This window comes from Anolis carolinensis, chromosome 6 (assembly GCF_035594765.1).
Source record: "Anolis carolinensis isolate JA03-04 chromosome 6, rAnoCar3.1.pri, whole genome shotgun sequence".
NCBI lineage: Eukaryota > Metazoa > Chordata > Lepidosauria > Squamata > Dactyloidae > Anolis > Anolis carolinensis.
This window is the reverse complement of record NC_085846.1, coordinates 49,064,984-49,090,646: the sequence shown is the minus strand read 5'-3', so window position 1 is coordinate 49,090,646 and position 25,663 is coordinate 49,064,984. Positions and strand designations below refer to the sequence as shown.

Genomic DNA, 25,663 nt, shown 5'->3' with positions numbered 1-25,663 from the left:
GTGGGTCCTGTCTCAGGAGGGAAAACCCAGTCTCGTGAGAGATGCAAAAAGCAAAGTGTATTGTTATTACAGCTATGATAAGGCAAACGGCCATACACACCCACTTCAGTGGGTCCAAACTATGCAAATGGCCGCCGCAAAAGCATGTTGCAGCAAACAAAGAATATATATCTTGGCTTATCTAAAATTTACCAATGGTTGAGGGTCTTCCTCACCTTCCACGCCTACTTTGGCACAAGTGATACCAATGACCTAACGTTTACTCTGAGCTTTCTTCTATCCTTAGAACTTTCTGGAGAAAGGCACCAGCTCACAGGAGGGACACAGGCCCTGGGTTACAGTACTACTTTGGTTCATGCAAAATGTTTTCATGGCTAATCAGATATATGCGGAGGCAAAGCCATATATGCAAAAGTTTGCCATTTTCTGGCTTATGGTCCCTTCAGTAATACATTTGAAACAGACTGAAGTGTCTTCATTAAATATGAGGCAACAGTATGATGCAGCAGACAACAAAGCTGTTGCAATTCTGGACTGCATCAATAGGAATCTAGGATCCAGAGCAGGGAAAACAACACTGACTGGCTGATATTTAACCAACATTAAGTTTAGGCAGCAGACAAGGCAAGGCCTTTTACACACTGGGATAACTTCTACACATTTTCTTTAGTGCTACTCTTCTTTACTATTGTTCATTGTTTGAGGATCCATTACAAAACACCTTCACATGCTTGGGAAGATACCACACTAGCACTATAGAAGTAAAAGTCAGGGTACTGTTACATTATCTGGCCACTTCCCATTTTGTTTCCACAATAGCAACAAGGATGGTGGAAAAGACAGGAACACTGGGGAAATGGTTTAACTCCTTCAAACTCCTCCCCCCCCCCGCTAAAATGGACTATTCTTCTCTGTCTAGCGCCCCCTTTTGGCCACCTGGATAGTGGAATCCTCTTCACAGATTTTAAAGCAGAGGCCGGATGACCATCTGTCAGAGGTGCTTTTATTTTTATTTTCTTGATCAGGAACATTTTAAGGGCCAATAAATTGAAATTGAATCCAGACAAGACGGAGGTACTCCTGGTTAGTCGCAAGGTTGAACAGGGAATAGGGTTACAGCCTGTGTTGGACGGGGTCGCACTCCCCCTAAGACTAGGACACGGAACAATGGCTTCAAACTACAGGAAAGGAGATTCCACCTGAACATCAGGAAGAACTTCCTCACTGTGAGAGCTGTTCAACAGTGGAACTCTCTCCCCGGGGCCGTGGTGGAGGCTCCTTCTTTGGAGGCTTTTAAGCAGAGGCTGGATGGCCATCTGTCGGGGGTGCTTTGAATGCGATTTCCTGCTTCTTAGCAGGGGGTTGGACTGGATGGCCCATGAGGTCTCTTCCAACTCTACTATTCTATGATTCTATGATTCTAAAGACGCAGGTTCGCAGTCTGGGGGTGATCCTGGACTCATCGCTGAGCCTGGAGCCTCAGGGTTCAGCGATGGCCGGGAGAGCCTTCGCACAACTCCACCTCGTGCGCCAGCTGCGCCCGTTCCTTGGGAGGTCTGACTTGGCCACGGTGGTCCACGCTCTGGTCACATCCCGGCTGGATTACTGCAACGCACTCTACGTGGGGCTGCCTTTGAAGACGGCCCGGAAGCTCCAGCTGGTGCAGCGGGCAGCAGCCAGGTTAATAACGGGAGCGGCTTACAGGGAGCGTACAACCCCCCTGCTAAGCCAGCTCCACTGGCTGCCGATATGCTACCGAGCCCAATTCAAAGTGCTGGTTTTGACCTACAAAGCCCTAAACCAGGGGTCCCCAAACTAAGGCCCGGGGGCCGGATGCGGCCCTCCGAGGTCATTTACCTGGCCCCCACCCTCAGTTTTATAATATAATATATTGTATATACATATAATATTGATAATAATATTATAATGTAATACAATATAACACTAATAATAATACCATATAATAATATTAATTATATCTTCTATATTACATATAATATTACTAATAATATTACAGTATAGTGGTATAGTTCAATATAGTAATATATAATGCTAATATTGTGCTATGCTAATAATATAATATATTGTATGTACATATAATTTGTAAGCCACTCTGAGTCCCCTTTGGGGTGAGAAGGGTGTGATACAAATGTAGTAAATAAATGCAGTAAATAAATAAATACATTTTAGACTTGGGCTCACCCAAAGTCTGAAATGACTTGAAGGCACACAACAACAACAACAACAACAACAACAACAACAACAACCCTAATTAACTTGACTATCTCATTGGCCAGAAGCAGGACCACACTTCCCATTGAAATCCTGATAAATGTATGTTGGTTAAAATTGTTTTTAAATATTGTATTGTTCTTTCATTGTTCTTGTTGTTGTTGTTGTTGTTGTTGTTTTTGCACTACAAATAAGACATATGCAGTGTGCATCGGAATTTGTTTGTATTTTTTTCAAATGATAATCCGGCCCCTCAACAGTCTGAAGGATTGTGGACCGGCCCTCGGCTTAAAAAGTTTGAGGACCCCTGCCCTAAACGGTTCTGGTCCTGCCTATCTATCCGAACGTATCTCCTCCTATGAGCCCATTAGAACCTTAAGATCTTCCGGGGAGGCCCTGCTCTCGATCCCACCTGCCTCGCAGGCGCAGCTGGTGGGGACGAGGGACAGGGCCTTCTCGGTGGTGGCTCCTCGGCTGTGGAACTCCCTCCCCAGTGTGATGACCCATGGGCCTTGTAGTCCTGCTCAGGACATTGTAATTCCTGATGAAGATGAAAACTTGGGTTTTTTACCTTCCCAGTCTGAACTGGATTCCTCTCAGCCAGATCTTTCCCAGGCAGATCTGGGAACCTTGCACCTGCAAGAAAGTTGTCTCCCAGAAGTATGTCAAACAAGCCCAGAGCCTACTTCTCCCGTGTTCTTGCGCCGGGAGTTTTGTAAACAACAGAGAAGTTTGGAATCAGCTTCGCGCAGGAGTGCGAGGATTGCAGCTAAGAATGTAGCCAATTAAGACTGCTTCTCGTGAGAATCTTTAAGGAGTTTAACATCTGGTCTCAGAGTTTAGCTTTCGTTTCTGATTCCCAGAGAACTGCTTCGGTGGGAAAGTTAGACTCTATATAGGTGTTTTACCCGCGTAGTAACTTCGCGGAGTCAATTCGTCAGCCTACGGAGCGAGTTGTGTCTGGACAGCGCGCTCCGATTCAAGCCTCGCTCCTGCTCAAGCCTTGCCTTGCTATCCAGCCTTCGCCTTGCTTCCCAGCCTTTGTTTATCTACGGACTTTGCCTTGTTTCCCAGGACCAATCCTTGCCTCGTTCCACGGATTTTACCAAGTTATTCCACGGACCTTGTTCTTGTTCCTAGTTACCTTGTTCCACGTTTTAAGCCTTGTTTCAAGTATCAAGTTATTTCCTAGCCTTGCTCAAGTTTATGGACTAAAGGACCTTGTCATCTCCCCTCACTTTGCCTGGCAAAGTGAGTGTTTCGGTTATTGGATTACAACTTTGGACCATAATATTTCTTATTGGACATTGCTTTTTTGGACTAATTTTGACCTTTCCTGAAAGGTCCGCTTCTGAACTAACTTTTACATTTGTTTTTATTAACCTTATATATTTCCTTAATAAAGATATTAGTTAGAATCTGGCCTCTGCGTATGGTTATTGGTGCTCTGTAGCCGGGGTCGTGACAGTTTGACTCCGCCACCCTAAGCACCAATTAACCTCGGCCAGAATGTCTACCGGAACCGTGCCCGGTGGGCAGCCACTGAGCTACACCATCAGCAAGGACGAAGTGGATCGCATCCGCGACAGACTCAACGCCCAGGATGGAGAAATAAAGGGCTTGCGGGAGCGCGGAATCCGCCTCCCGGCCATGGCGTTGCCTACCAAGTTTACTGGAGAAGCTTCTAAGGTTCATGTTTTCCGTCGCCAATGTCAAGCTTATCTAGAGGCCCGTGATGCCGAGTTTCCCCAAGAAGACATCAAAGTGGCGTGGGTTTACAGTCTTCTAGACGGGCCAGCGGCCAATTGGGCGACGGCACTGTTCGACCAAGCCTCTCCACACCTAAGATCAGCGCAACACTTCTTGGACCACCTCAAGGAGACTTGGGGAATCGAGGACAATTTGGAGGCAGCCGGTCACAAACTCCGTCGCCTTTTCCAAGGAGACAGACCTATGTCTCAGTATATAGCCGAGTTCCGAGTGCTGGCCCACAACACCGGCTGGAACGATGTAGCCCTCAGAGGACAATTCCGGGAGGGTCTCAACATTGAAATGCTGGAAGAAATCTCCAAGGTGGATCCTCCCCAGACCCTCGAGGCACTCATTGATCAATGTTTACGGGCTGAAGTCATGATTGCCAACAGGAAACAGTGGGTTCGAGGCCAGGGCAGTAGAGCCGGGGCAAAACCCCCCGCTCCCGCCAGCGTTCAGCCACGTCCAGTGTGGAGACCCCCACCGCCAACCCCATACCCCAGAGGAGGCGAGGAGGTGCCGATGCAGTTGGGCAATGTGCGTCCCAGACTAGATGCCGCCGAGAAGGCCCGTCGTCAACGCTTAAACCTCTGTTGGTACTGCGGGAACGGGGGCCACTTCGCCAGAGAGTGCCCAGCCAAAGGGAAGCCTGCCGCCCGTCTTGCGGCGGCGTCCTCCACGGAGACGAAGGCGTCTGAGCCGACTGGCACACAGCCGGCGGGGGAAGCCAACGACCGGGTGTAGAGAGGCTCGCCAACCCGGTCAAAAAATCCATTCAAGAGCCGCCAACCGGGGTCCTGTTCCTTCTCGTGGTCACATTATGGTCAGCAAAAAGGGGACCCGTCATGATCCACGCCATGATAGACTCTGGAGCTACCAACAATTTCATTGATAGAGAGTATGCCGACTCTCTGGGATTACAATATCATGATTTTAAGAATGCCCGTGTGGTGCAAGCCATAGACGGCCGCCCCCTCAAGACGGGCCCCGTAAGTCAGTGGTCGGAACCCACCAGGATGTGGATAAGGGAACATATGGAAGAGATTTCCTTCTTTGTTACCGAGGTTCCCCATTTCCCTGTGATTTTGGGAATTCCATGGCTGACTCTCCACGACCCTAACATCTCCTGGTCCAACAGAGAACTGCAGTTTGCTTCACCGTACTGCCAAAACCATTGCCTCGTAGCCAAGGTCTGCCATGCCACAGACACCGAGCCCATCATCACCTTGCCAAAGAAGTACTCCGAGTATTGGGATGTATTCAATGAGAAAGAAGCCGAAAAATTACCCCCACATAGACCTTATGACTGTGCCATTGACTTGGTGGAGGGGGCCCCGATCCCGCGAGGGCATCTCTACTCCCTGACTGAACCAGAGCAAGAAGCTCTCAGGGAATTCATAGAGACAAACCTTCGCAAGGGATTCATCAGACCCTCTCAATCCCCAGCCGCCTCCCCAGTGATGTTTGTGAAGAAGAAGTCAGGGGAACTACGCTTGGTGGTGGACTACAGAGCATTGAACAATATCACCAAGCGGAACAGCTATCCCCTGCCCTTAATCTCGGATCTACTGGATCGGCTTCGAGGAGCCAAGGTTTACACCAAGCTGGATCTTCGGGGGGCTTACAACTTAGTTCGCATCAGGGAAGGGGACGAGTGGAAGACCGCCTTCCAGACCAAATTCGGATTATTCGAGTCCCGAGTTATGAATTTCGGTTTATGCGGAGCTCCCGCAACGTTCCAGCATTTTGTCAATGACATTTTTCAGGACTATCTAGACAGGTTCTTGATAATCTACCTGGACGATTTTTTGGTGTTTTCTAGATCACAATCAGAACATGAGAACCACGTCAAAATGGTGTTACAACGATTGCGGGATCATGGACTTTATGCCAAGCTGGAAAAATGCGCCTTTGATCTACAAGAGGTAGATTTCCTTGGTTACCGCATCTCGCCTCTAGGGCTTTCCATGGATCCAGCCAAGGTTTCAGCAGTATTGGAATGGCGGGCGCCAACTAACAAGAAAGAGGTGCAGCGTTTCTTGGGGTTCGCGAACTATTACCGCAAGTTCATTCCAGATTTTGCCCGCTGGTCCGACCCCATCACTAGCTGCATCCGTGGAAAGCAGCCTTTCCGCTGGACTGATCAAGCAGAGAAAGGGTTCCAGCAACTAAAGAAACTATTCACCTCCCAGCCAATTCTACAGCACCCAAATCCTGGAACCCCTTTTGTTGTGCAAGCGGACGCCTCTGATGTGGCAATTGGGGCTGTACTCTTACAACCGGTGGGAGATCACCTCCATCCCTGTGCCTTTTACTCTCGTCAACTAACCACACCAGAGAGGAATTACACCATTTGGGAAAAAGAACTACTGGCCATAAAGGCAGCCTTTGAAACTTGGAGACATTGGCTAGAAGGGGCCAAATTTCCCATTGAAGTCCACACTGATCATCGTAATCTAGAACATCTAAGAACTGCCCGCAAACTAAATCAGAGGCAGCAACGTTGGGCTTTATTCTTCGAACGTTTCGACTTCCAGATTCATTATGTGACCCCAGCCCAGACCAAGCAAGCAGACGCCCTGTCACGTAAACCGGAATACGCTGCAGGACGCAAGGAGACCTTTGAATCCCAACTATTACAACCCGGGAACTTTGCCACGCTCACAGTGGGGAACACCAAATCCATTCCCATTGGTTCAACTTCCTCTACTCCAGGACCCCTCTGTGCTCAAGAAATCAGGGCTAGTCAGCAAGCAGATGCCTGGGCGCAGGACCAACTTCGCCAAGGTCTGCATTTTCCCTTTTCGCTTAAGGATGGGCTGCTTTGCTATAGAAATCATGTTTATATCCCACCCGGACCGGGCAGGGAAAAAGCGCTTCGTCTGTGTCATGATTGCAAACCAGCAGGACACTTCGGACTATTTAAAACCATGCATCTGATCCTAAGGGATTTTTGGTGGCCCAAGATCCGCAAGGATGTGGAAAAATATGTCAACACCTGCCCAGTATGCCAGCGCTCCAAGATAAGAAGGGAGAAGCCCTCAGGGCTTTTACACCCCCTTCCTACCCCATCTCGCCCATGGGAAATAATTTCTGCGGATTTCATCACTGACCTACCACCTTCCTGTGGATTCACCACGATCTTAGTGGTGGTGGACCTTTTCACCAAGTTAGCCCATTTCATTCCCTGCGAAGGCCTCCCCACGGCCAAAGAGACTGCGGATCTATTCCTTCAACATGTTTTCAGACTACATGGATTGCCCAAGAGTTTAGTCACAGACCGTGGATCTCAATTCACCTCTCGTTTTTGGAAGGCGCTACAAAAACTATTGGGCATAGACTCTCGCTTATCTTCAGCTCATCATCCCCAAACAGATGGGCAAACGGAGCGCACCAATGCCACTTTGGAGCAGTATCTTCGCTGTTATGTAAACTACCAACAGGACAATTGGGCTTCTCTGTTACCACTGTCTGAGTTTGCCTACAACAATGGAGTTCAAGCTTCTACAAAAGAAACGCCGTTCTTTGCAAACTACGGCTTCCATCCACGTTTCTTTCCCCCTGTCATTGAAACTTCAGAAGTTCCCGCAGCAGAGGATTGGCTGCAAGAACTCACAGCGGTGCAACAACTTTTGCTCCAGCAACTGGACCAAGCCAAGGAGGACTATAAACACCACGCTGACAAACACCGCCAGCCGGGGCCCGAAATCAAGGTAGGAGATCGGGTTTTTCTGTCCACTCGCTTTCTGCCCTCCCACCGCCCTTGCCGGAAGTTAGATGCCCGTTTCATTGGCCCCTATCCAGTGGTGGCGCAATTAAACCCCGTGACTTTCAAACTCCAACTTCCGCGTTCAATGCGCATTCACCCAGTGTTTCACCGTTCCCTGCTCCTTCCGGCGGATGGTGTGCGTCCTGATACAGACCAACCGGCCCCCCCTCCTGTTTTGATGAATGGGGAGGAGGAGTTCGAGGTTGAGGACATTTTGGATTCTCGCTTTCACCGCCGCCGCCTACAATATCTCATTGACTGGGTGGGTTTTGGCCCTGAGGAACGCTCTTGGGAAGACGCCTCCACAGTCCATGCTCCTGAGCTAACCCGTCGCTTTCATCAGACCTATCCCGCCAAGCCGCGACCTCGCGCCTCGGGGAGAGGGCCCCAGTTTGGGAGGGGCCTTGAGGAGGGGGATAGTGTGATGACCCATGGGCCTTGTAGTCCTGCTCAGGACATTGTAATTCCTGATGAAGATGAAAACTTGGGTTTTTTACCTTCCCAGTCTGAACTGGATTCCTCTCAGCCAGATCTTTCCCAGGCAGATCTGGGAACCTTGCACCTGCAAGAAAGTTGTCTCCCAGAAGTATGTCAAACAAGCCCAGAGCCTACTTCTCCCGTGTTCTTGCGCCGGGAGTTTTGTAAACAACAGAGAAGTTTGGAATCAGCTTCGCGCAGGAGTGCGAGGATTGCAGCTAAGAATGTAGCCAATTAAGACTGCTTCTCGTGAGAATCTTTAAGGAGTTTAACATCTGGTCTCAGAGTTTAGCTTTCGTTTCTGATTCCCAGAGAACTGCTTCGGTGGGAAAGTTAGACTCTATATAGGTGTTTTACCCGCGTAGTAACTTCGCGGAGTCAATTCGTCAGCCTACGGAGCGAGTTGTGTCTGGACAGCGCGCTCCGATTCAAGCCTCGCTCCTGCTCAAGCCTTGCCTTGCTATCCAGCCTTCGCCTTGCTTCCCAGCCTTTGTTTATCTACGGACTTTGCCTTGTTTCCCAGGACCAATCCTTGCCTCGTTCCACGGATTTTACCAAGTTATTCCACGGACCTTGTTCTTGTTCCTAGTTACCTTGTTCCACGTTTTAAGCCTTGTTTCAAGTATCAAGTTATTTCCTAGCCTTGCTCAAGTTTATGGACTAAAGGACCTTGTCATCTCCCCTCACTTTGCCTGGCAAAGTGAGTGTTTCGGTTATTGGATTACAACTTTGGACCATAATATTTCTTATTGGACATTGCTTTTTTGGACTAATTTTGACCTTTCCTGAAAGGTCCGCTTCTGAACTAACTTTTACATTTGTTTTTATTAACCTTATATATTTCCTTAATAAAGATATTAGTTAGAATCTGGCCTCTGCGTATGGTTATTGGTGCTCTGTAGCCGGGGTCGTGACACCCAGTGATATCCGGCAAACCCCATCCCTCCTGGGATTTAAAAGAAAATTAAAAACTTGGCTCTGCGCCCAGGCATTCAGCGAATAAGCTCATTGGCTGATGTAATCGGGTCGCAAATCTGTAATTGTAGCAGTAGTGAATGACTGAGGATGGTGCAATATCGCTGCCTTGCAGCGTTTTAATTTTTGTATACTTTTTATCATGTTTTTATCATGTTTTATCATGTTTTAATTGTCTTGTTTTATAGTATATTTGTTGCTGGCCCTCGTGGCAGAATGTAAGCCGCTCTGAGTCCCCTCGGGGAGAAGGGCGGGGTATAAATGCATGTAATAAATAAATAATAAATATTACCCAAAATCCACATATGGGACTCCCTTTCAAGGCAGGCTCACTTGGGGCCTTCCTTTTTATTTATTTATTTACTTATTCTTAGATGTCAAACCTTTTTAATACATTTAAATACTCAAAAGTTCAACATTTTGAACACAAGAGTGCTCATAGCATGTTAACTGTCTCTGTTATAATTAAATTACCTTTACACATTTTTTCTATCCTGGGCAATATATATACAGTAGAGTCTCACTTATCCAACATAAACGGGCTGGCAGAACGTTGGATAAGCGAATATCTTGGATAATGAGGAGGGATTAAGGAAAAGCCTATTACACATCAAACTAAGTTATGATTTTACAAATTAAGCACCAAAACATGTTTAACAACAAATTTGACAGAAAAAGTAGTTCAATACGCAGTAATGCTATGTAGTAATTACTGTATTTACGAATTTAGCACCAAAATATCACGATGTATTGAAAACATTGACTACAAAAATGCATGGGATAATCCAGAACCTTGGATAAGTGAGTGTTGGATAAGTGAGACTACTGTATTATTAGTGATATTACATTTAATATATAATATATAATTAATATTATATTGTATTATTATTGGTATATTGTATTACATTATAATATTAATATTATATGTATATAAAATATATATTTATAAATTATTATAAATTATATGTACAGTAGAGTCTCACTTATCCAACATAAACTGGCTGGCAGAATGTTGGATAAGTGAATATGTTGGATAATAAGGAGAGATTAAGAAAAAGCCTATTAAACATCAAATTAGGTTATGATTTTACTAATTAAGCACCAAAACAACATGTTATACAACAAATTTGACAGAAAAAGTAGTTCAATACGCAGTAATACTATGTAGTAATTACTGTATTTACGAATTTAGCACCAAAATATCACGATATATTGAAAACATTGACTACAAAAATGCGTTGGATAATCCAGAACGTTGGATAAGCGAGTCTTGGATAAGTGAAACTCTACTGTATATGTATATAAAATACTCTACTGCAGGGGTCCCCAAACTAAGGCCCGGGGGCCGGATGCGGCCCTCCAAGGTCATTTTCCTGGCCCCCGCCCTCAGTTTTATAATATAATATTTTTATATCAGTTTTAATAATATATTCTATATACATATAATATTGATAATAATCTTATAATGTTATACAATATAATATTATTAATAATACCATATAATATGAATTATATGTTATATATTACATATAATATTACAATATAGTGGTATAGTTCAATATAGTAATATATAATGCTAATATTGTGCTATGCTAATAATATAATATATTGTATGTACATACAGCTGCTCTGAGTCCCCTTCAGGGTGAGAAGGGCGGGATATAAATGTAATAAATAAATGTAGTAAATGAATAAATAAATAATTTTAGACTTAGGCTCGGCCAAAATCTGAAATGACTTGAAGTCACACAACAACAACAATCCTAATTCACTTGACTATCTCATTGGCCAGAAGCAGGCCCACACTTCCCATTGAAATCCTGATAGGTTTATGCTGGTTACAGTTGTTTTCATTTTTAAGTATTGTATTGTTCTTTCATTGTTGTTGTTGTTTTGCACTACAAATAAGACATGTGCAGTGTGCATAGGAATTTGTTCGTTTTTTTTTCCAAATGATAATAATAATAATAATTATTATTATAAAACTTTATTTATACCCCGACACTATCTCCCCAATGGGGACTTGGGGCAGCTTACATGGGGCCATGCCCAAAACAATACAATATAACAGAATATAAAAGAACAACACATCATAACACATAATTCGGCCCCTCATCAGTCTGAAGGATTGCGGACTGGCCCTCTGCTTTAAAAGTTTGAGGACCCCTGCTCTACTGTATAGTAAATAAATAGTTTGAACCCATTGCCCCCAGTCCTAATCTCCAGGGCAGCAGTAAAAACAAGCCTGCTCCCTCTTCCTTCTGATTCTATGATTCCAATTGAATAGACTTCCTTCCAATAGGAGAGTTGATTTTCTTTGAGTTTCCAAAGACTCAGAGGGAGGCATCTATCTGCGCGGCTTTCCCTACAGCGTGTGCCTCTGGCGCGCCCCCTGCTGTCCGCGCGCGGGAAGGCAGCCGGAGAGCATCGCGTGCGAACGGGCGAGTTGACGGCAGGGAGGCTCGGCGGCGGCTCACGCTCTTTCCAGTCGCGGGCGGGAGGCGCGGGAGAGAGCGGCACAGTCCGCGCTGCCTCGGAGACGAAGCCCGGTGAGTCCCTAGACTTTTTCCTCGTTTCCCTTCTCTCCGCTGTTGCCAAGAGCGTCCCGTGGAAGGAGACGCGGGGCAATGGGAGAGGATGCCAACCATGTATTTATTCATCATAGGCTCTGGTGGGGCATTGGGATTGATGAGGCGAGAGAGACATTTGGGCGGGAAGGCAAGGAAAGGAGAAATCCCTGCCTCGAAGTATTCTGTGTGAGAAGAGTGCCGAGATTAGGGAAGCCATACTTCCACAGAGAGATAGATAGCAGCTATGTTTAAAGATTTGAAAGGATGTCAGGTTGTTTTCCGCTGCCCTGGAGATTATGACACAGAGCACAGCGCCATGGATTCAAATGGCAGGGAAAGAGATTCCACTTGAACATTAGGAATTGGGCAGAAGAGCTGTTCAATAATGGAACTCTCTGCCGCGCAGCAGAGCGGAGGCTCCTTCTTTGGAGGCTTTTAAGCAGAGGCTGCATGGTCATCTGTCGGGGGTGCTTTGATTGTGCTTTTCCTGCATGGCAGGGGTTGGACTGGATGACCCTTGAGGTATTTTCCAATTCTATGATTCATTTTGATGTTTTTGATCTGTACAAAATATTATTTTCCTAAGGAACAATGTGCTGCCAACTACAAGTCATTTTTCCCCATTTGTTTGGATTTGCTACTTTTTGGAAACACACACATGCACACAACATATATATATATATACACACATATATATACAGTAGAGTCTCACTTATCTAAGACTCGCTTATCCAAGGTTCTGGATTATCCAATGCATTTTTGTAGTCAATATTTTCAATATATCGTGATATTTTGTTGCTAAATTCATAAATACAGTAATTACAACAGAACATGACTGTGTATTGAACTACTTTTTCTGTCAAATCTGTTGTATAACATGATGTTTTGGTGCTTAATTTGTAAAATCATAACCTAATTTGAAGTTTAATAGGCTTCTCCTTCATCTCTCCTTATTATCCAACATATTCGCTTATCCAACATTCTGCCGGCCCATTTATGTTGGATAATTGAGACTCTACTGTATTCATTTTGATGTTTTTGATCTGTACAAAATATTATTTTCCTAAGCAACAATGTGCTGCCACCTAGAAGTCATTTTTTTTCAATTTGTTTGGAGCCCCGGTGGCGAAGTGTGTTAAAGCACTGAGCTGCTGAACTTGCAGACCGAAAGGTCCCAGGTTCAAATCCCAGGAGCGGAGTGAGCGCCCGCTGTTAGCTCCAGCTTCTGCCAACCTAGCAGTTTGAAAACATGCCAATGTGAGTAGATCAATAGGTACCGCTCCGGCAGGAAGGTAACGACGCTCCATGCAGTCATGCCGGCCACATGACCTTGGAGGTGTCTACGAACAATGCCGGCTCTTCGGCTTAGAAATAGAGATGAGCACCAACCCCCAGAGTCGGTCACGACTGGACTTAACGTCAGGGGAAACCTTTACCTTTACCTTGGATTTGCTACCTTTTGGAAACACACACACACATATACAGTAGAGTCTCACTTATCCAAGCTAAATGGGCCGTCAGAACCCTGGATAAGTGAATATCTTGGATAATAAGGAGGGATTAAGGAGAAGCCTATTAAACATCAAATTAGGTTATGATTTTACAAATTAAGCACCAAAACATCATGTTATACAACAAATTTGACAGAAAAAGTAATTCAATGCACAGTAATGTTATGTTGTAATTACTGTATTTATGAATTTAGCACCAAAATATCATGATATATTGAAAACATTGACTACAAAAATGCCTTGGATAATCCAGAAACTTGGATAAGCGAGTCTTGGATAAGTGAGACTCTACTGTAATACTTTATTTATACCCTGCCCCATCTCCTCAAGGGGACTCAGAGCAGCTTACAACAGTGTAAATAACAAAACAATCAAAATAAAACAAATACAATAAAACAATAAACCAATAACCAATTTAAAATAGAATCAACCCAAGTAACTAAACAATCCATAAAAGTGAACCAAACTTATTAAATTAATAGCAGACATCATCCTTTAAAACAAGAATTATATGACATAAAACAATTAAAACATTGCCACTGCTCAGGTTAGTAATTTTCATGATGATGATGATGATGATGATGATGATGTGTAATCTCTTCCACAACTCCCAGTATCCCATAGCATTGAGCCACAGCTATTTAGTGATACTAATATTATTAATAATAGTAATAATAATAGTAATAATTTGTAGTCTCTTCCAACTCTTTGACTAAATTCTTAGCATTCCATTATATTGAGCCCTAGCCATTCAGTGATAATAATGATGATGATGATGATGATAATAATAATGTGTAGTATCCTCCAACTCTTTGACTATATTAATAACAACAACAATTAATAATAATATAATAACAACAATAGGCCCTTGTAGTCCCTTCCAGCTCTATGATTTTTTTAATGATGATAAAAATAATAATCCTTAGTCTATAATTATGTATTACTAATACACACATTTCCATTGCATGAAAAAGGAAGTGTTTCACTTTCCTAATTAATTCTATCTTTCCTTTCTAGATTGTAAGCAACGACTTTGCCTATTTTCACAAGAGTTCAGTGTCCAAAAAAACCACAAAATATTATACTAGTTCAGAACTTTCCAAACATTTCACTTCTTAAACCTGCATCGTTTTGTGGCAGAGTAATTCAGTCTTACGAGGAAACCGGAGGTTAAAGTCCCTTCCACACAGCTACATACAATCCACATTGAACTGGATGATATAGCAGTGTGTACTTGGATAACCTAGTTCAAAGCAGATATTGTGAATTATCTGCCTTGATATTCTGGGTTATATGGATGTGTGGAAGGGCCCTAAAAGATACAGACACATACATACATTGCGATTTATATTATAAGCAACATATATCAGAAAAGCCTTTCATGTATATTTTTAAATATATATTATTTACAAAGCAATCATACATTTCCATGATTTTTGTCATTCCTTGCTCCATTTGCATGATCACACACTTATACACTGCAGCCAACACACTAAATAAACAGCCTGGAAAGCTTTTTACTAGTTGTTTACAAAATGATATGTTTCAAGAGAAAGTAAAGCTCATAAAATGTGTTTAGTTCTAATAAAAATAGTTGTGTCCTGATGGTAAATTGAAAATAAGGCAATGAAATATGCATTGGATACTTATGCATTAGGAACTTCGGAGAACAGCTAGATCTATAGCAGTTAGTTGAACTGAATCAGAATTTGAAGCAACAGTTGTTGTTGTTTTTTTTACTTCTCTGAGGCCCCTTCTTCACTGCCATACAAAATCCAGATTATCTGCTTTGATAATCTGGATTATGTGGCAGTGTAGGAGCCTGAGACTGGCACAATATTTTGATTAGAAACCAGTATTCCTTTATTTATGTTGAACTTCTGTGTTAGAGGAAACATGGAATACTTGCATAATACTATCTCTCTAGAAACCGAAATCAAATTGAAATATTCTCACTGTAATTGTGAGTAAGGCTGTTATTCAGTTGCCTGACTTAAGTTTTAGTTGTTTGCTATGAAATGATAGCTTTTAGTAGATTTTGAAGTTCATCTTATGTTTTCCCTTCAGTTAACATTATAAAGTAATCATTAGTCCTTTGGAAAATTGCTATAAAAATTGTTGCCTCATTTGTGAGGCAGAGGTGGGCAGAACAACCCTGGCTGATTTTATTTGCACGTCTCACTACTTACGTTAGTTCTTTTCTGTTGCCTTTTAAGTGTAGAGAACTCTTATTACTTTGAATTATTATAGCAGAGAATAACTACAAGAATGTGGCATATCAAATATAAAGGATACCAAGACATGATAAAAGGATTGTTATAATTATAATAATTGTTGTTGTTATTATTATTATTTCTTACCCGCCTCTCCTCGTGGCTCGAGGCAGGTTACAGTATAATTAAAATCCATAAACATTGTAAAAATTCTATAAGTACACATATTAAAATGTATTTCTATAAAATACATATTAAAATACACAGAACAGAAATTAAACACAAGACAATATTGGAATGTTTAATGTGGCTGTACTGCCCATTTTAATAGCTATTGCTGCATTTTATTGAGTATTTTATCTAAATTGGGTTGGCTTTTATTTCTTGTGTTGTTCTATATCAATTTATATTGTTATTGTTATACATGTTGATGTAACTTATTTGTATTTTATGTGTTTTACGGCACTATTATGTGCCTTCTATAAGCCACCCTGGGTCCCATTAGAGAGATGGTGGCAGGATATAAATAAAGTTATTATTATTATTAATAATAATAATATAGTACGTTTTTTCATTGAATGAGCAAATACATTAAAAAGGCAATGCTCCTGCTGGATATGAAAACTGTTAAAACTGGTTTGTTCATAGCTAGTTTAATGTATTCATTCCAGATGCCAAGAAAAGGAACTCTTGGAAAATCCTGAATTAGTGGTCTTATGTACGGTAGGTTGGGCCACATGTCTCCTTTTTTTTGTACAGTCTGAAGTCCAACATACTACTCACTTCACTATCTTCTGCCATCTCTCTATTCTTCTTGTCAACCTGTCTCAGTATATTGGGTATTATACTATATATTGCAGTACAGAGAAAGAGGAAGGAAAAGAGGTGGATTAACATAGCTATGCCTGAGGGGTTTTTTTTTTTTTGGACTCTTCAGCTGGCTGTGAGGATTGTCAGCATTTCAGCATTTCAGGATTTATTATTACACCTGTTTATCGCATGCCCTGTATGCATCTGCTTTGTAGGGAAAGCCTCCCAATTACAAAAGCCGCTCTTTGAGAAAATTACCGATCAGGCAGCAAAAAACTCTTAGCAAATACAAGTGCAAACTCTGGTCAGCTTATCACATTTCAACAGTATCTTATAGCTAGTCTCTTGGAGAAATACTTTACAGTCTTTATAAAACAACACTAAAACATGTGTAGGAGTCATTTCAAAGGAAAGCTGACATTTTTTCTCTTCTAAGAAGAGAAGAAGGAATCTTTCTCATGTTTGAGTCCGTTGTTTCTTATAAATGATGTATGTATGGACTATGTTTATCAGGGATTTTTTTAATAAATGAGGATGAATGGTAAATGGAAAAGAAAATATTTGTTTCTACTTACAAATGTCATTTAGTGATGTTACAGTTTTCCATATGGTGTTCCATATTTATCTTTGTGTTTCTTGGTGGATGATCTACGAAGCGAACTTGACAGAGGGAGTGTATCTCTGTTGGTTCTCTTGGACGGCTCAGCGACGTTCAATACCAGGATGGGATTAGGCTGCACTGCACTGCATGGACTCCAGTCTTGGAGGGCCATTCAGAAAACCATCTTCCATACTGGGATTCCTCATAAGATTACCACAGTCTTAACCGACAGTGAAGATATAGTGAGAGATTGATATTTCGCCACTTTTCCAAACTAAGAACTAGTCCAACCATTTATGTTTATGTAACAAAATGTGAAGAAAAAAATCTGTTCCTGGCTCAAAACTGTTCTTTCCTGTTTAATTGTGTGGTACTTACTTTGTAAGTAGTTCTTATACGCAAAAACGTTTTTTTGGCTGCCACAAACTATGTTGATTTGGTTGAGACTTTATGAAATATTCATTGAAAACCATTTATTTATTTATTTATTTACTTACTTACTTCATTTTACCCTGCCTTTCTCAACCCTGGATGGGGCTCAAGGCAGCTTATAGATCTGGCAAAAATTCAGTGCCACGCACGTAAACAATAAAACACATCTCATCAAAATATAAACAATCTAAATATATAAGCAATTAAACACATATAAATCAATTAACAGTTTAAAACCACATAAAATGCCGAGTCATGATCTCATGTCCAAATTGTTTTCCAAAATTCATAGTCCATTATTCAAGCTGTTAAATAGTTTCCTAGTCACCAAACACCTGCGTAAAAAGCCAGGTCTTGATTTTTTCTTTCTTTCTAAAAAACCAGGAGGGATGGGGCCTGCCTGATGTCACTGGGGAGGGAGTTCCACATCTGAGGGGCCACCACTGAGAAGGCCCTGTCTCTCATCCCAAGCAATCACATTTGTGATGAGGTTGGGTCAGAGAGCAGGGCCTCCTCAAACGATCTTAAAGCTGTTGTAGGCTCATAGAGGGAGATGTATTCAGACAGGTAAGTTGGACCAGAACCATATAGGGCTTTATAGGCCAAGACCAGCACTTTGAATTGGGCTCGGTAGCAGACTGGCAGCCAGTGGAGCTGATGTAACAGAGGAGTAGTATGCTCCCTGTTCGCTGCCTCAGTTAGAATTCTGGCTGCTACCGGTTGGACTAATTGAGACTTCCAGGCTGTCTTCAAAGGCAACCCCACAAAGTAGGATATTGACTTATGCTCTGTATGTAGTAACAAACTAGGATATTGACGTAACACTAGTTGTACAGATAAGTAGTTAAAGTCTTCTGTAATTTCATTTTTGCTGATATGATTGACTTGAATGGAATATGCTTTTCAGTTTCCATGCCAGAACAATGATTCCACCAGGGGAATGTCTGTATGCTGGAAGGAAAAGACGGAAACCCATTCAGAAACAGTTAAGTATTGACTTACTTCATTATCCCAAGTACTAGATTTCCATTTTATTCTTACAACGCTTTTGGATATACATTTTATTTTAATTATCTTTTACAAATTCTATATATCCTTAACTTGCTATCCATGGCCTTTTCCCTTTTCTTGCCATTGTCATTGTACCCTCCTAAACTGATAATGTGTGTGACTGTAAAGACTGCATGGTGCAGGATGCTGATTAGACTACACAAGATTTCAGTGGTACCTTCCTTGGGAATATGTATATTACACCTTAACACATCTGACAATCACCCTTGGGGGTGATTGTCTGAGTGAAAATGGGTAGCTGAGATCTCTAATGTAATAGAGATATTTCAGTTCTTGGGTTTTATTGTGGCAGCAAACACAATAGGAGTTATACAGGCAGGGCCGTAGCCAGAAAAATATTTCGGGAGGGGTTTGGAAAATTTCGGGGGGGGGGGGGGTTGAACCCCTAACCCATCCGCCCCCCAGGTTCAGACCTGTCAATATCTGCTTGAGATAGTGCCTGGAGGGACTCTTAATGTTTTACGTCTCATAGATTTAGCATGGGGATTTTGTTAACCAGTTAAAATTCATGAGTAAACCAGGTTTTTTTTAACCTGAAAAAATGGGGGGGGGGGGTTGAACCCCTAACCCCCCCCCCCTCGCTACAGGCCTGTATACAGGTATCTTTATCAACTTATAATGCAGGTATTATTTACGCCTTTTTCATTTTATCTATCCTCTTTAGCAGATGTATGTCTTTTCCTTTCACTTAAAAATATGATCCAACACAATAATTTGATGTTTTTATGATATCTATATATATATAAAAATGTAATTTTTGTTTTACTATGGAGTAAACAACAAAACTACTGAACCAAATCACACCAAATTTGGCCACAAAAGACAGTCATCCAAAATATGTCTTTCAATAAAAAACCTAGAAAAATAGTCCAAATTACAGAGGATGAGGAAGAGCCTTTCTCCTCCTAACTACCAGTTAGAAAGGTAGGCTCTGCTGCCTGTAGCCCCCCCCCCCCCCCCCCCGCGCTGCTTTTAGGCCCCGCCCTCTTTGTATCCTAGCAACTCCCTCAGCCAAAATGGCGCCCAGGGCACAGGCAGAGTGCATTTAGGCCTGATCCACACTGCCTATAAAATACAGATTATCTGATTTGAACTTGATTATATGGCAGTGTAGACTCAAGGTCCTTCCACACAGCTATATTACCCATTTATAATCTTATATTATCTGCTTTGAACTGGATTATCTTGAGTCCACACTGCCATATAATCCACTTCAGTGTGAATTTTATACAGCAGTGTAGAAGGGGCTTCATATAATCCACTACTAAGCAGATAATATAAGATTATAAATTTAATATGAAATAATTACTGTGGTATAATAATAGAGAACAATACAATATCTAAAACCAGGACAGTAAATAAAGAGCAACACTCTGAAAACAGGGGAGTTCCAGAAAGGAAACAATCAGGGCCAGCTAACACTTCCCAACAAAGGATTCCCCCAGGCAGGAAGCAGGCAGGCTTTGAAGCTGCAAGGCCATTTAATGCTAATCATTTAATTTGCAGCATTCATCCTTGCCACACCAAGACTATTAATTGCTATTCAAACTGGCCAATCATGGATTCCGCAAGGTAGAAAGTGGCCAGTATTGCAAGCAGCAAGACTATTCAGTGCTTTTTAACCTGGCCAACCAAAATTTCCCCTACGTGAAAAATCCCCAGACTTTGAAGCCATGAGGCTACTCCGTCCCATTCAGCCTGACCTAGCAAGGATGCCCTGTGTAGAAAGCAGCCAGGCTTTTAAGCTGCAAGACTATTCAGTGCAATTCAATCTGGCCAAACAATGATTCCCTTACAAAGGAAGTAGCCAGGCTTCAAAGCGGCTCTTTGATTGTGGGTGCTATTCCAGCTACTCCAGAAAACGGCCAGGCTTTGAGGTTGCAAGGCTATTCACTGCTATTCCACCTGGCCAACAAATGATTCCTATAAGCCACAAGCAACGCATGGCCAGGCAAAGCTAGTCATTTATATATATATTCCGTTCCAAATATCAGGTAACAACATTGGCAATAGCAATTTTTTTTTTTTGCTAAATAGATAATGGATTCCCTGACGTAACAAAATACAAGTTCGCTACAAACAGTAGTATATCAATTACAGTGGTTTTTAACCCAATATTAATAGTACAGTGAAACATAAATCTGTTTTATCCACGAAGTCTTATAACCATTATAGCCATCTGGCAAGCAAAATGTATGGTCATTTTTGCAGAATAAAATATTCCTCCACTTATTCCTAACATATTCGTGGGCCAGAGAAGTTCAATAATACAAGGTTCTTTATGTGTGAGAGTAAACATGAGAGTACATTTAAAAAATCAGAAATTGTATCAGTGTCTTTGAGGCCCCCTCATATACTCCTGAGTTCTCCTGAGTTGCTGAGTACAAGTTGCTGAGTTGCTGCTAACAGAAGATGCCATGTAATACGATTTTTGTTCCTGGGTTAAAAAGGTCATGTCTTAATTGGTTCTATCATAAAAATATGGAAAAGGTTTATTAAACTACAAAAACTTTGTTTTTGAGGTCTGCACAAAAGGTTAAAAATGGCATATGAAAGGTTTAAAATGGTACATTGAAAGGTTTAAAATGATAGCCACAGAAACAAAGCTTCTGGAGTATAACAATCACTTTCAAAGTAAGTACCGCACAATGAAACAGGAAATAACACTTTCAAACCAGGAACATATTTGTTTTTCAAAAGTTGTTATATATAGTATTTCTGGTTGATAACGGAATATTGTCACTGCATTTTATTTTACTTAGAAGAAACCGAGCCTCAGTAATTCATTTTCTCCTCAAACAGGAGGCCTACCTCTGGGACTGGAAAAACAAATCCTTCAAAGAGACATAGAGACCGACTGAATGCTGAGCTAGATCACCTGGCTAGCCTCCTGCCTTTCCCACCAGACATAATAGCTAAACTGGATAAACTCTCTGTTTTACGTCTCAGCGTCAGTTATCTTCGAGTTAAAAGTTTCTTTCAAGGTAAGCATTCAAGTCACAATAATGTTTTGTTGAGGTCCCCAGCTGGGATAGACAGCAGTGATACACACACTGATACATACAGTGATACATACACAACTGTCCTCAGTTTTAGACTTAGGCTCGCCCTAAGTCTGAAATGATTTGAAGGCACACAACAACAACAATCCTAATTAACTTGACTATCTCATCAGCAAGAAGCAGTCCCACACTTCCCATTGAAATCCTGGTAGGTTTATGTTGGTTAAAATTGTCCTTATTTTTAAATATTGTATTGTTCTTCATTTTTTTTTGCACTACAAATAAGACAGGTGCAGTGTGCATAGGAATTTGTGCATTTTTCAAACTATAGTCCGGCCCCCCAACACTCTGAGGGACTTTGGACCACCCCTCTGCTTTAAAAGTTTGAGGGCTCCTGCTTTAAAACAATACTGATTCAAGTACCTAAAGGATAATAATTTAATTCAATGGAATCATGGTGACTTTAAAACTTCATCAGTATGCTGCTGCTCAGTCGTTTAGTCGTCTCCGACTCTTCGTGACCGCATGGACCAGTCCACGCCAGAGCTCCCTGTCGGCCATCACCACCCCCAGTTCCTTCAAGGTCAACCCAGTCACTTTAAGGATACCGTCCATCCATCTTGCCCTTGGTCGGCCTCTCTTCCTTTTTCCTTCCATTTTCCCCAGCATCGTCATCTTTTCTAAGCTTTCCTGTCTCCTCATGACATGGCCAAAATACTTGAGCTTTGTCTCTAATATCTTTCCCTCCAGTGAGAAGCCGGGCATTATTTCCTGGAGGATGAACTGGTTGTATCTTCTTGCGGTCCAAGGCACTTTCAGGATTTTCCTCCAGCACCAAAGTTCAAAAGCGTCTATCTTCCTTCGCTCAGCCTTCCTTATGGTTCAGCTCTCGCATTCATAGGTTACTATGGGGAATACCATTGCTTTGACTATGCGGACCTTCGTTGCCAGTGTGATGTCTCTGCTCTTCACTATTTTATCGAGGTTGGCCATTGCTCTCCTCCCAAGAAGTAAATGTCTTCTGCTTTCCTGGCTGCAGTCTGCATCTGCAGTGATCTTCGCGCCTAGAAATATAAAGTCTGTCACTGCCTCCACGTTTTCTCCCTCTATTTGCCAGTTATCAATAGGTGTAGTTGCCCTGATCTTGGTTTTCTTGATGTTTAACTGCAACACAGCTTTTGCACTTTCTTCTTTCACCTTGGTGATAAGGCTCCTCAGCTCTTCCTCACTTTTGGCCATCAGAGTGGTATCGTCTGCATACCTAAGGTATGCAGTACCTTAATCAGTATATATTATTATTATTATTATTAGTAGTAGTAGTAGTAATACTAATAATTATTATTATATTTCTTACCTGCCTCTCCTTATGGCTCGAGGCCGGTTACAGAATAATTAGAACACATAAACATTGTAAAAATATCACAAATACACATATTAAAATGTATTTCTATAAAATATACATATTAAACGTATTTCTATAAAATACATATTAAAATAATAGTATGCAATTATTAATAATTTGTAATAATAGTAATTAATATCACCTTACTGAAACAAGGGAAAGAAGAAAGTGTTTTTCAAAAGTCTTAGAATCTTAATAGTGGATTACATTTTTGCTATATTACAGTGTTTCCACTAGGAATAAGAGAGCAATACCAACTGGCTTTTGCAGGCATTATTAGATCCCCCATCCCAATGCCCATCTAACATTGCCTTCACTCCCCTTCTGAACAGGGGCACAGACAGCAAAATCCGGGGAGCGAGGTGAGCTTCCATCTGTCAGCTCCAGCTTCCCATGCAGGGACATGAAAGAAGCCTCTCATAGGATGGTAAAACATTAAACATCTTGGCGCCCCCTGAGCAACGCCCTTGCAGACAGCCAGTTCTCTTACACCAGAAGCAACTTGCAGTTTCTCAAGTCACTCCTGACCCAAAAAGATTGCATAGTAGTCACACTTTCCATGACTATTACATGAGGGGAAAAAATCAGCCTAACTCATTGGAATAGCTTTTAAAAGTATGTTAGAATACAAGAATTGGAAAGACATTTTCTGGAGACCTTGAGAAACCACAGAATAGACAGAATATTAGATAAACATTGCTGACATATCTTTTCCAGCAGCAAACATTTCAGTTTAACATATTGGATTAAAGGCTCCCCATGTTTACTAATGCTCCAAAATACTGGGCACCTGAAACTGTGAAAATTCAGGTTCTCAAAAGTCATATTCTGTAGGCATCATGGATATAATGTGATATCATTGGTTCTGGCTTCATGCCTACCTTGGAGAAGGATTACAATCAGGAGCAGAGTGATGAGTCTAAATCCCAGATCTCTCCCCCCACCCCCTCTGGAAGAGACCCCAAAGTATATTCAACTGATACTGCCATTGCTTATTACAAAAACACAACCAGTAGCCAAACCCATCTTTGATTTAATGATGACGCTGCAGTCCCTCACTGATTAAAATATCAGGGGAGCCATTTATGTCAAAGAAAAGGTCAAAGGTTTTCTTAGGTTTAGACCCATTTCTAAAATCTGTTTGATAGATGTATTCTAAGTGTGACCTTTTAAAGAAATTAAATATATGCGAGTGCTTCACATATAAACAAACCCAGTTGGATAATAGGCACATCCTGAGTCAATAAATGCTTCTTGGTGCATGCTTAGTTGTCAGATTTGTATAATAATGAAAATAGCATGTATATTTTGTGCAAATTAAGACAATCTTAATTTTACCTGATTTATCTAGATTGTAGGCATTCCACCCATTGCATGTTTGAATTTTCATCTAATACAGATTCCAAACTTTCATTTTGAAAGAGCAAGTGTCTGACCTCAGTAGAATATATTGTGGGGCGGCGGGAGAGCGTAGTCAACCCTTTGTCCATTTTTGGCGCGCGCACAAACACACACACACACACACACACACACATTACAAGTTGTCTGTACCTTAGGGAGAAGTAATGTTAGAAGTCCCAGTTGTGTAGGTCAGTTCAAAATAGAGTATAGGCAAACACTGATCTTGGATTTCAAGAAAGCTGATTTTAACAAACTGAGGGAAGTACTTGGTGGAATTCCATGGTTAAAGGATCTCATGTCCATTTATAAATTCAATAAATAAGTAAATGAAAAAACTGTAAGACACTTAGCAAGGATGGGAATTCTTGAAGAAGTAGCAAAAGTGCAATCACAAAAATGCCATGGGAGAAGAAAAATAGCATCTGAAAAAGCCAATTCAGATTCCTTTATTTGGGAATTTGAAATACTACTTTGCTAAAAGGACAAAATGTGTGCTGACAGTTGTGGAAGCATCTGAGATGTTTAGTTTTTATAGGGCCCTTCCCTCACTTCTTTTACCTCCCTTGGAGAGGGTTATTTCAGGAAAAAATCAACGGGTACTACAGTAGCTGTATAACTAGCCCCTTCACTTCATTCTTCTTTCACTATGTATATGCAAACAGAAGTATTAAAAGGTCCAAAAATTCAAAAACATTTCAGATAGGGGATACATCCTGTATAGCCATTACCAAAGCAAGCTTAAGGAGGAAGAGGCGTCGGGGGGGGGGGGGGGGACACACATGTAAAGAATAGAAGGAAAGTTGAATTACCAAGGAAAAGTACAGATTTGTAGCCCAATCTTACAAAAATAGAACAGGAAAATCTAATACTCTGAATGAGCTGGGACTGGCTAGATAAGTAGGGAGCAAGAAAGTTTTTTTAAAGTTATTTTTGGAGCAAGAGAATAACCAAGGAAACAGTGAGGCCAAAACTCAGTAAGGATGATAAAACACGAACAGATCGCAGTGAGTAGGCAGGAATATTCAGTACTTACTGCCTCATCACAGTAGAACATGAATCCACTTTAAATCCAGTTTCTGCCTCCTGCAGAATTCTGGGGTGTGTAGTTTGGTGAGGCCCAAGACCTATCTGGCTGAGCTGTTTAAAGCCCTCTCCCTAAAGTGGATTTAAAGTGGATCCAAGCTCTAGTTTGATGAGGTCCTTAGTTTGCTTCATTTTCTCCCCAAATATATCTGTGTGCTTCCATGCATCAGCAGAAATCTTGGCAAGAGATCCAGATTACAAATCAAGACTAATAAGGAAGTTGTCAGTAATTACCTAGTTAACTTAAGTGAGTTCAGATCTGTAAGACCAGTCAAACTGTCTCCCAGAGTATTGACGGAATTTGCTGATGTACTTTGAACCATTTGCCACAAAGCTCTGTGTTAACCATTGAGAGTTCAGGA

General features: G+C 41.7%; 1 protein-coding gene across 1 annotated transcript in view; it reads left to right on the top strand.

Annotated features, from left to right (window-relative positions):
* Nucleotides 1-11,547: 11,547 nt before the first annotated feature.
* The window catches only part of ahrr (aryl hydrocarbon receptor repressor), a 37,175-nt gene continuing 23,059 nt past the window's right edge, over nucleotides 11,548-25,663 (top strand). Inside the window, exons 1-3 of the mRNA XM_016994457.2 lie at nucleotides 11,548-11,754; nucleotides 18,250-18,327; nucleotides 21,216-21,397. Of these exons, the coding sequence (XP_016849946.1) occupies nucleotides 18,266-18,327; nucleotides 21,216-21,397 (244 nt within the window). The 5' untranslated portion in view covers nucleotides 11,548-11,754; nucleotides 18,250-18,265. The remainder of the gene's footprint in view (nucleotides 11,755-18,249; nucleotides 18,328-21,215; nucleotides 21,398-25,663) is intronic.